The following is an 11747-nucleotide window of genomic DNA, read 5'->3' as shown; positions in this document are numbered from 1 at the left end:
CGGCTCGGGCGTGTGTAGGTGGTGGGAAAACGGTGTGTCTGGCTGTTAGGCGAAGCCCACACTTGTTTTCAGACGTGCCGCGAGGTGCCGGCGCGCCCGATTCGCGCCCTTGGCGAAGGGACATGCAGGAGGTTGCCGGCGATTCTATTGGGTTCCAAAATTGGCCGGCACCGTTTGGGGCGCACCGGTGCAAGCCCATTTTCGCTGCCTGCCCCCAAAATGCTATCGGGGGCGTCGGTGGAGATGCTCTAACCCCAATGTTTGGACCGTGTAGCCCGGGAAAGTGAACCAATAGAGGGAGTATTACATTGTAAAATGTTTGCATTAGTAATCCTTACACTTGGAACAAAATTTACCCCTACTATGAACATAGGTGGGCGCTACTACCAGTCAGACAAAATTTGGGGCGGACGACCTGGTGACGGTTAGCTCCTGCCTCCCATAAGCCAAAAGAGACCGGTTAAACTGGATGTTCAGTCGACCGGTTCAGTGGGCAGCAATGGCTTCTCCAGAGATGACAGGCATACCAAAATTTCGATGTTTGCCATCTGCCTTGTTGGTGAGCTTAAAACCTTTCGAAGGCAGCTGATTTATGAGAAGAGTCTCCAGTTGGCATGCAACGCTCTTACCAGGAACCACAATATATAATATCGTGGCATCCTGCATTCCTTCCTTCAACCTATGAGAACGAAGACGGCCCAAGAGATCATCCGTCTGCAGGCAGAGTGGAGTCAATATTTCATGCCCATTAGACCAGGGAACAGAAGAATACATGAATGTATGATCCAAGGAAATACCTGTCCAACATAGAGCTTGTTGTCACGTCTGATAATGATATAGATGCTGGACCTGCCAACGGTTGAAGGTGGTGGTTGCTGTCTAGCACCTACAGTAACACAAACCACCTCAACCGGCTCTGAGATGCTTCTTTTGTTGTAGAGATCTAACAGTTTATCCTTGCATATTGCAGTAACAATGCTTTCGACATCCTTTTGCAGCAGTGCAAAAGCACCTGACATAAGTTCGAGTCCATTTCCCAGACCACCAGGCATATCAACCAAGCCATTTACATTAGAGTTGACAACGGAAGGCCCATGGTGGACTGTTGATGATGTCTGTCTGTTGCTTCTGCTCATAGTCAAATATAGTTCCTCTGCTCTTTTAACAATCAAGTCAGGCATACCTTCCTTCCTGGCTGTTTGAAAAGCAAGGCTTTCTCTACAGATACCATCAGTAAGTCTCCATGTTGGCTGAATGCACCCATTGACCACTTCTGATCCCATAGCTTTGAAATCGGTGTTGTTGAGTAAAAGAGGCAGGTCAAAAATGCCATGCAAATGGGTTGATATGATGCCTAGGCAGCCAACATCATCAAGTCTTTCAATGATGCTACCAGCTATACAGGTCCCTTTTGCAGTTTCTGTGCCCCTACATATTTCATCAATGAGAACAAGACTCCTACCAGTAGCTCGTGTTACTAAAGATCGTATCTCTGACATTTCAATCTGAAAAGAACATATTGTCAAAACAAAGCATTTCCATGGACGATAGAAAGTTTATTTTACATATCAATAATGCCAAAAAAATATAATTAACAAATAAAGAATATTATCATATGCACAGAGAGCCAAATACAAATATTTAGGGCAAATATTTATGGTACACTGGTACAACTAAATTCATAATTGAGTAAGAAAATGTGAGTGCAAATAAACCTGCATCACAGTTTGTTTTGTTATTTAAGATTTTTCTTCATTCATACATACAGTTTCTACCATGCGGGTTTTCTCACGTGATAATGAGAAAGTTTGACAGCAAAAATTAAATAACCTCAATAAATTAACTTTTACCAGGTTTAACTGCATGATCCAAAGAAATCTTAACAATATAAAATAGTGATGGCACCTATGTTCTTGAGAGTACAGCACACAGATTTTACGAAAAGAAATATGAAAGCTACAAAATTGGCACCTGAAACGAACTTTTCCCATCGGCTGGGCTATCATAGGCCTTCATATGCAGCATGATGGAATCAAAGTGTGGGATGACAGCTGAACCAGCTGGCACCATCAAGCCACATATTCCAAGCAATGCAGCCGCACAGACTGATCGCAACATACTGGATTTACCTCCACCATTTGGACCAGTCAGAATAAACAAAGATCGCATGTTGACATCATTCAGTATTGCATTCCCTTGATTAGTATCATCAAGCCAATAAGGAAAGAGTTTTAATAAATCCATTTCACTTGAGCTTTCTTCCACACTATAGTCCTGCATAAACATTGCAGGCTTAAAAGTTTAAAAACATTGTAAAAAGTAGCAAATACATTAGCGGTACAGAGTAGAGATTGGAACGTTTATGTTCATCAGAAAGGATAGTTGTCTGCAAATCATGCAGATGGATTTCACCTGAAATAACACCTAGTGCTAGCCAAGGCTTCTAAACTCAAACTAGTGCAAATGTTTGATGCTCTCATCATGCCTACACCTTATATTCAAACTCATATTTACTGCAAGATACTTGTTTGAACTGATGAATGGGGACTCCTAGATGCATATATCCCACAGATAGATGGTATACGTCACATGGTGGGATAACAGCCCTGGGCTTCAATGGGGCTTGTGAGCCATCACCGATCTGTTCTCCAGTTTTATATGCTATATTTATACCATGAATAGATATACTGTCAAAGGTAGCCATGACTTGCCAGAGCATAACAACACAGATGTCCGTCGATGATAAAAGTGTTCCAACTGGGCTCAGCATATACATGTGTGGAAATGAAACATAGCTACTTGGTTCATATCCGAGTAACTCTTAACTGAAATGTGGAAAAAAATTGTGTAACACAACTAGGCCAAAAACTGAAGCAACTTCATAGAGGTTAATTCAATCTAAGCAAGAAAAATGCAGTGTTCTAATCCACTGAGTCCCCTTTGAGATAATTATCTGAATTCAAAATAGAGTGACAAGATGACAAAAGAAATAGTACCTTTGACAAGGGATATATAGCAGGAAGCACCCAGCCCCTTCTTAGACCCTCACTGCTCAAGATCCCAGAAAAATGCATGGCATCAGATCATTGTGCATTGCCAAGACAGAAATATATGAGCATACATGGAAATATTATGCCTCTGACAGTAACAGCAAACACAGTGCCAGGAATTCATGCAAAAGAACTGACCCGTTCAGTTACAGGTAACTCTGTGAAAGCAAAGCTTCCGAACTTATATCTAGAATAAACTTTTGCGGTTTTGCCTATAAAAGCTAACTGAATGGCACTTTACCAGCCCCTGCTAGTAACCAGTACAACAGTTGTTTGTTGAAGGTGCTTGGGTGCCAAAAGTCTAAACCTTGATTAGGCACAGACTATCAGAATAGGAAGAATGGATGAACTCTAACAGTAAATATTCAATATGAAGGCCAAAAGTAATCACCTAACATGACCAAAAAGTGCTTTGGTTATGATGAGCAGCGTTGAGCAGAAGACAAGGATATTGATCTTCTCCTGTAATTCACTTGAAAGACCCCTCAATAGCTCAAGAACTTTACCCTTTGCACTATCACAAGCTTCATGATACCTGCAAAACAATACTGATACAGTTTCAGTAAATGTTGGTGACTGTAGTGTTGTACTACAATTGCGCATTCCAGAAAATACACATGTTGCGCATTCCAGAAATTACTTGAGTAAAAAATATACTAGTTCATGAATCTAGTAATATCAATATAGTTGTTGCAAATGTTGGTGTTGTTTTCGACGTTGATGGTAAAACCTAAATATATTTTACTAGCACAGATTCTAAAACGACCTACATTTTCAGAGGGAGTATTAAAACTATCCTATCTCAGAAGATGCTTCTACTATTGTTCAAATAAAGCAGTACAGTTGAACATAACAGCAGTTGCATAAAATTAATTAGCATACGCAACATTTTCAGCATAGTCATATAAATATCTCATTAACATCTAGTAGTACCATTCTCTATGACCACAGTAAGGTTTATTTGGCACCGGTACAGAAACTTCAAATAGTGAGCTAATTGTATAAAATTTAAGAAAACGATGGCACGGTGGCTGCCAGAGCAGCGAAACATTTATTAGGAGACATTGCAAGGTCAGCAAGTGGCTATTATCCGTTGGGTCAGTACCTGGCTAAAGCAGTCTCAACTTTGGCTGTTGTAAACCATTCTTCCCCAACTTTTCTACCTTTTGAATCAATCGCAGGCTTTAGCTGTTTTATCTGTTGTTCACCAGGTGTGTCCGCCCAAACATTTGGTGTGAATCGCCTCCCTTTAAACCAAACAGCTTCATGTTCTTTTGCATAAGAGATTTCCCCTTTGGAACCTCCATGCGAGGACATCACAGATTTTACTCTTACAATAACTGGCAGAAAATCTTCAGTGACCTGAGAAGATTGATATGCGTTAATATAACTCAAGGTATAATAAATATCCCATCCTGAAGACCACAGATATAGTACACCTATATGTATCATTATGTTGATGTTTCAGGTAAATGAAGTACTGTACCACATTATTTCCATGTAGACAAGTTCAATAGTAAGAAACAATATTTTCATGCAGATAATTTCAATAAAAGTAGACGCCCACAAGCGTACTTTTACTCTTTTTTTTTTGCGTAAAGCCCATATTCTATTTATAGAAATACATAGCTTGAAACATACTGCAGTTGATAATGCCTTAGCAGCCGCATCAACATTCGCGAACTCTTCTTCAGCATGGACCCTTTTCACACGCCCCTTCCAAGATGACTCCATATCATTAAAGAACTCCTTGGGAATATACTCCGATGAAGTTATTGCCTGATCAATTTCGCCACCTAAAGATATCACTTCACCTATACGTTGTGAAATAAGTCTACATTCTTTAATCTGCAACCAGAAGAAAGAGATATTTCAGATCAATATAGAAAGAGATCCTTGCGCAGATAATAATTGTTAGAAATATTAATATACATGAGCATTGCACTCTCATGAATATCGAGCAAGACTTACTAGTATATCAGCATCAACTTTCAAACCAGTAACCACCGAAGCAGGTTCAAGCAATTTTTCCTGGATAGCTGAAAGCTCAGCGTTTCCATTCATTAACATAATTTCGTCAAGGACATTTTTTATTCTACAAAATTCGATGTGATTAACCTCTTTTGACTCGAGTAATTTCACAAGCTGCAAAATCAAATTTACTAGATAAATATAAGGCACGCAAATCAGCTGAAGTACATATAAAGTGAAAAGCTGCCACAAAGCAAGCATGGGTGTTTAAAGGATCAAATGGCATGGCTTAGAATACAAATAAATTGATGAGCGCCAACTAAAAAGAAGATTGTCAAAAGAGAAACAAACAGATGAAATTAAGCAAAAAAGTTAAAAATCTATGGTACTTCCTGCTCTGGCCGGGCACAAAAAACCGAAACCGAAGACCGAAGCCGAAATAACCGGGACCGAAACCGAAATACAAAAAGTTTTGGTGTTCGGTCATACGATCGGTCTTGCCAAGCAACTGACCGAAATATTTCAATGCTGTTCGGTTGTGTCCAGCGAACGACCGAAGCGACCGAAACGACCGACCATTTCAGCCCAGCAGCCCATCTTAATGTTTCTAGCTCCACTCCCGGCCTCTTTTCTCTCTCGCTTCCTTCCTCATTCGGCCACTCCACTTCTGTTCTCTCCCGACCCTGGAGGCCTGGACAACACACAGGAGAGAGACCTGCCCTAGGGTTGAGCCGCCGCCCCATCCTCCTGCAACAGCGAGCGCCGCCGCCGTCCGGCGCTCCGGCCGACCGGCCAGCACTCCAGGCCTCCAGCCGCACTCCTTCCCCACCGCATCTCCAGGTCTCCAACCCCGCGTCGGCCGGCAGCACGCCACCACAGGGATCCGGCCAGCAAGTGACACGGTAAGAAAAATCCTTTCCCTGCATCCAACGTTCTTTAATCTGCTCCGTGAACTCATCTTCTAGTGTTATTGTGCTACTGTGCTAGTGTCTAGTAGATGGAGATCTCTTATCGTATTCTATTTCTATGGCTTGGTCTGTAGCTGCAACTGGTACAGAAGATATTAGATTCTCCCGTTGTCATCTATGGATTGATCTCCATATCTCCATATCTTCTGTACCAGTTGATGCTTTATATGCATTGGACTTGTCTGAAGAGAAAGGAGGGTTTGGGTATCCCGATGACCGTGATTGGGAAAATGCAAAGAAAATGGCAGATTTCCTTAGTCATTTCTATGCTCTTACTTGTCGTGTGTCTTCCTCACTCACTGTCACTTCCAATAATTTTATGTTTGAGATTGGTGAGGTCCACATATTGATTCACACTTGGATGGCTAGTACAGATCCTTTGCAAGCTGCTATGGGTAAGCGGATGAAAGAGAAATTTGACAAATATGGCTCGTGATATCTTGGCAATTCCCATCTCAACAGTGGCTTCGGAGTTTGCCTTCAGCACAAGTGGACGCATACTTGATGACTTCAGGACATCTCTTACTCCATTCATGATACAAGCTTTAGTGTGTACACAAGATTGGTTGAGACGCTCCACTGACCCCGTCGACATCCAAGAGGACATGGAGGCATTACAAGAGCTAGAAAATGGTATGATTTGCTGCCCATGTGCCATCTAATTAACATACTGTAGATGCCCATCTTATTTACATACTGCTCCTGCCCATGTTGTTTACATAAAATCATTCATGTGCCATCTTATTTACATACTACTGATGCCCATATTATTTATATACAATCAACCATCTTATTTACATACTACTGATGCCCATATTATTTATATACAATCAACCATCTTATTTACATACTATTGTTTCCCATTTTATTTATGTACAACCAGAACTGCTTGAAGAACTTGGTGACAAAGGGAAAGGGAAGCGCAAGGCTGATGCTGCTGCATCCCCGGCCTAGGGAAAGTCAAGCAAAGTCCGCTAACAAGTGCAACAACTCTATGTTATATATGTTCTCTTGTGCTTGTCATCCGTAAGATATTATTTGTCAAATTGTGAGTTGTGAGTGTGAGACCATGAGATTGAGACTTGCTATTTGTTGTAAGAATTAATGTTCTATTATTTGTTTTGAATTATAAACTGCTATCTGTAAGCTGCTCTACTGTAACGTGTTGTGAACTTGTGATAGACTGTTTAGTTTCCCCATTTGTGTGCTCCCATTTTTATGTACATGTGCTATCAGCCTGCCATGTTGTGCTAGTTTATTCTTCTGCTAGAAATTATGAAGTGAAATGCTTGAAATAATAACGTGTTGTCTTCCATTTCTTATATATATACATGTTACACTTTCTCTATTTGGTCTATATGGTCATGACCGAAGACCGGACCGAAAAGACCGAAGACCGAATACAGAAAGACCAGAAAGACCGAATGTATTTTGGGTAGCATTTCTGGATGACCGAAATTTGTGAAGACCGAAAAGACCGGACCGAGCAAACCGAACAGACCGAACGCCCGGGCAGACTTCCTGCCACGTATCCTTTCTTTATACTTGATAAAAAAATGATCTCTCAACACACAATATAGTTCTATAGCAGTTAGAACTTAGAAGCACTTAACTGATCTCAAGGCCATTTTGCAGAACTCCTATAAATCAATATATCTCTTCAAGAACTTAACTGTGTGGTCAGTTAGTGATAGTGATAAGATCTGGATAGTTTTGTTTTAATATTCTTAAAAGGTACTTTAAGCACAGATCTGGGCATCTGGGTATAAAGAATAGACGTCGAATATATTACATTATTTATTATGAATTTTGTTTCATTTCTCCTACAAATTGTCAAATTATGCATTTAACTTAATTATCATTCAAAGGAGCTAAGAATCCTCGTAATTATTTGAACTAACAATGACAATGTAAATCATGTACTTAACACACAAATCTGGTCAATCGACTATTGTACATAACTATCAAGTCACATGACTACCTGGGAGATGAGACCAAGACATTAAGAGGTACACTGTGGTCTAGTTTAATGAAATGAAAATTTTACTTGTCTTGTGTCTGGCATGAATATGCATATATGTAAATAACCTAATATAACCAACAGTGCAATCGTTGCCCTATTTACAAATGTTAAGAAGGAACCTTTGCTGATGGTATGCAAGTAAATTCAGGAATCGAACAGTTTATGCTGCCTATAAGCCTGCAAGCATCTGCAAGAGTAAGATTTACACAGTTGAGTTAAAATTCTAGCACATTAGTGACATCACTAACAACAAACTTTTCTGTGATGAACGGGGACAGGTGGAAAATAGAAAATTGCCACACAAGAAACCATGTATTGTATACTGATGCCAAACAGAAAATGCAACCAAACCATGTATTCAGGAGCATTAATTTCGTGTGATGGTGAGATCACCAAGAAGCATGTAGGTTGATATGGCTAATGGTGATTGACCATGAGTTTTTAGAACTGATAGAAACGATTTTTCAATCTCAAAAAAACAGAGATGTGTTTTAAACATTATAAAGGTACTGCAAAATAAAAATAATTTATAAAAAGTTCAGCTTCAAAGTTCACCAACTTTTGTTTAAGAAAAGTGCTGAATCAAGCTCCATCAAATAAACATTATATCTTCCACGGCAAACTCAATGTTTCAAATGTAGGGAAGTGCAAGAACTGAATAAATCATGAAATGATCATGGCTGTAACTATGGACAGAATTTTACCTTGAATTGCAGACGCAACATCAAAAGATGGAGGATTAAGAAGAAGATCTCTAATATACCTACATATATCATAATAAAAAGTAACTCTCAAGAACAAAAGCATACACATGAAAGAAATGGATTACAGAAGTCCTGCCGTGAAGAGAAACTACGGTATCCCATATAAATGTAGTCCGATGTGCTACAATATACTACCTCCGTCCCAAGGAATAAGGCGCATACGTATTTCAAGACGAACTTTGACCATAAAAATTGAGCAACAAAATCTTGATTATATTATAAGTAATTAGTATCGTTGGATTCGTATTGAAAAACACTTTTTAATGATGCTAATTTCATACAAACAATCTTCATGTATTTGAAGTAATTATTGGTCAAACAAAAAGCACGTAAAACGAGGACGCCTTATTCCTTGAATCGGAGGTAGTAATGCATAGCATAGTGATACTGATACAGTTTTGGTGGTCTCTACAAAAGGTGGTACAATTTAAGTAAAGAGTAGTTTCAAAGGACAATACACAGTGATTCCTAAATGATGTCTCTTACCGTCCTCGATGGCTCACTGCTTTAAAAGTTTACAAGCAATAGGAGTTAGGATTACAAAACAAAACTCCATTCAAAAATAGTACTCCCACTGTTTCTTCTGTAAGGCCCCCATCCAAGATTTAAGGTGGACTGAGCCAATAAAGTTGTGGATTATATGACACAAAAGTGATATTACTGGAGAAGGCTTTTCAATATGAATCGATTGAATTATTTTGTCACATAACTCACATGTTAGGTCAATTGTACACCAATGAAGTTTCAGAACCAGCATTGGTATACAAGTACGCACAGGTCAATCAACTGATCACTTAGTTCCCTCGATCACTAGCATGCGAAGAAATCGTTACATAAGTAGAATTGTTATTAACTAATGATGACCAAAAAAGAAACAAGATGGTGGCCTCAAAGATATCACTGTAGTTGATGCCACAAGCATTGTTGTGCTATTATTCTAGCAAATAAGAACACGTACATTGATGGAAGCCCGCCACAGTTTGGAGGGAGTAGCATTTTTGGTAAACTGGGAATTCCCTCGGTTGGTATCACTCCTGTGATAGCATATGAAATTCAGAAATAAGATTCCTACACTATAGAAGGCTCTTTAGAAAGATCAACAGTAGCCAATAAGCCTCTGCATACCAATTTGAGTAGCAGTTCCGAGATACAAAGGTTGAGGCCTCCCTTCCAACGAGATAGTGACGTTGCGAAAAATAGTCTTCTCGTCCAGGCCATATATTTCTCTTACCTTGACAAATGAAAGCTTTTCGTTCTAAGAATTATGAACCAACACCCAAAGCTAATTGAGAAGAATATAGAATTGCTGGCACAATAACAATAATTGATCAAAAATATGGATTATACAGATAATGATGAACATGCACTTGCAACAATGACATATCAATAAATAAGATACAGACCTTGCATAAAAGATCCTCAATAGGAGAGCCATCAAACCAGTCAAAAGACTTTCCACTACACTCTCCCCACAAGAGCCCTCCCTCGCCGAATTCCCCCCAGCGTGATGTCCCTACACCATGAACAAATTACAGGGAAATGCCTCATATGGTAGATAAAAAGATCGTACATAGATTATGGATATACACTAAATCTTGATTCTAATCCAAATAAGACTATGCCTCCACAAACAACGATGTTGTTATCACTTATCAGAGGTTCTTGAATTGACATCCCAGTGACACAGTAGGGAAATTCTTGGGATGCAACATTTCTCACAAATACTAATGTTACCATAAATGTTGAGAAGGGAGCAAACACCCAGATGGTTAAGTAAGGAAGGGTCAAGCCACGAGTGAGCTAACTGTCACAAATGGAGGCAGATGGAGACGCTATAAAACATAAATAGTTAATTTCCAACACAGTGATCGACATAGATAATACCAATGTATCTGACACAGTGAAAATTACAAGATCTAAATGCAACTAGATTTGCTTATCATATCCTAGGTTTATTTGTTTCATTTGGCTTTGTTTTGTAGCCTTGCTCAGATTTTTTCGGTTTAGGTTTGCAGTTTTGTTTGGCTTTGGTTTCAACTGTGTAAGGTATGGCGCCTTCTCAGTGTTCTTCTAGTACACAATGATTTTGGTGCATGTTCCAGAAACAAAGTAAGTGTGAATGTCTAAATCTCGGCTGTGATAAATTCTAAAATAAACAGATAATAATGCTAACAGTATAAGTTATAACTTTCTCGTTTCCAGGTTCCCGAGAGGTTGTGTGTGGGTCAAACGCACTAAATTTATGAGGGAATCAATTTGCTCTGGAATTAAATCCAAACCTGAAGAATTATTCCTCAAAGAACTGTGAAGGTACAGATGATGATAACGGCATATGCGCAGCTTAGTGACTACGGCTTCCTCTGTTAGGCCCTCCTCGGCTGAATAAGTTTTCATCGTCTCTAGCACAGAAATCAAGCAATAGCCTTTGGCAGAGTGTGAAATCCCTGTTACATGAGAACATTAGGATGTAAAATACTTCCACGCTGAAACTAGAGCAGAGTGTCTCACGGAATTCATCATTTAATAACTGGGGAAATGCAAAAGTCAAGAACAAACATAAATGATAAAATACTGTAAGACTTGAAAGCATGAATATAGTCACATCCTCCCTCCATCCGGAAATCTAAGATGTGATTTGACTATTCAGTCTCCAATGCACCATTTTGACTATAATGTTTGCTTGTAACATGGATAAATAGTAAAAAGAAATATAACATCATAGGATTTTGCAAGAAAAATACAATGTTATTCTTGCATAGTACTTATACACGTACTAGTTGTCAAAGTTTTAAAATGTTTGACTGAATGCATAATTTTGCACATCATATTTCTGGACCGCTCACACAAACAAAAAGCTTTCAGCACCTTAATGCTGTAGGTTTCTACATTGTAAGATGCCACCTGAGCTCTCATCTAAGACAAACATAAAACCTTATATAGAAAGAATTGACAACTCAAAGAGTATCACTCC

The 11747-nt window shown here is 39.2% G+C and overlaps 1 protein-coding gene across 1 annotated transcript; it reads right to left on the bottom strand.

Annotated features, from left to right (window-relative positions):
* Positions 1-292: 292 nt before the first annotated feature.
* LOC124675009 (DNA mismatch repair protein MSH1, mitochondrial-like) lies at positions 293-11215 on the bottom strand. Its single transcript, XM_047211070.1, has 14 exons — positions 11056-11215; positions 10180-10289; positions 9902-10022; positions 9735-9810; positions 8717-8775; positions 8132-8199; positions 5022-5195; positions 4692-4898; positions 4156-4412; positions 3442-3585; positions 2997-3048; positions 1972-2274; positions 798-1505; positions 293-714 (listed from the first exon to the last, which is right to left on the bottom strand). The coding sequence occupies exons 1-14, from the start codon at positions 11168-11170 to the stop codon at positions 487-489; spliced, it is 2622 nt and encodes an 873-aa protein (XP_047067026.1). The 5' UTR covers positions 11171-11215; the 3' UTR covers positions 293-486.
* Positions 11216-11747: the final 532 nt, after the last annotated feature.

Source organism: Lolium rigidum, chromosome 7, assembly GCF_022539505.1.
Source record: "Lolium rigidum isolate FL_2022 chromosome 7, APGP_CSIRO_Lrig_0.1, whole genome shotgun sequence".
In the NCBI taxonomy this organism is placed as follows: Eukaryota; Viridiplantae; Streptophyta; class Magnoliopsida; order Poales; family Poaceae; genus Lolium; species Lolium rigidum.
This window is presented reverse-complemented; position numbering and strand designations above follow the sequence as displayed.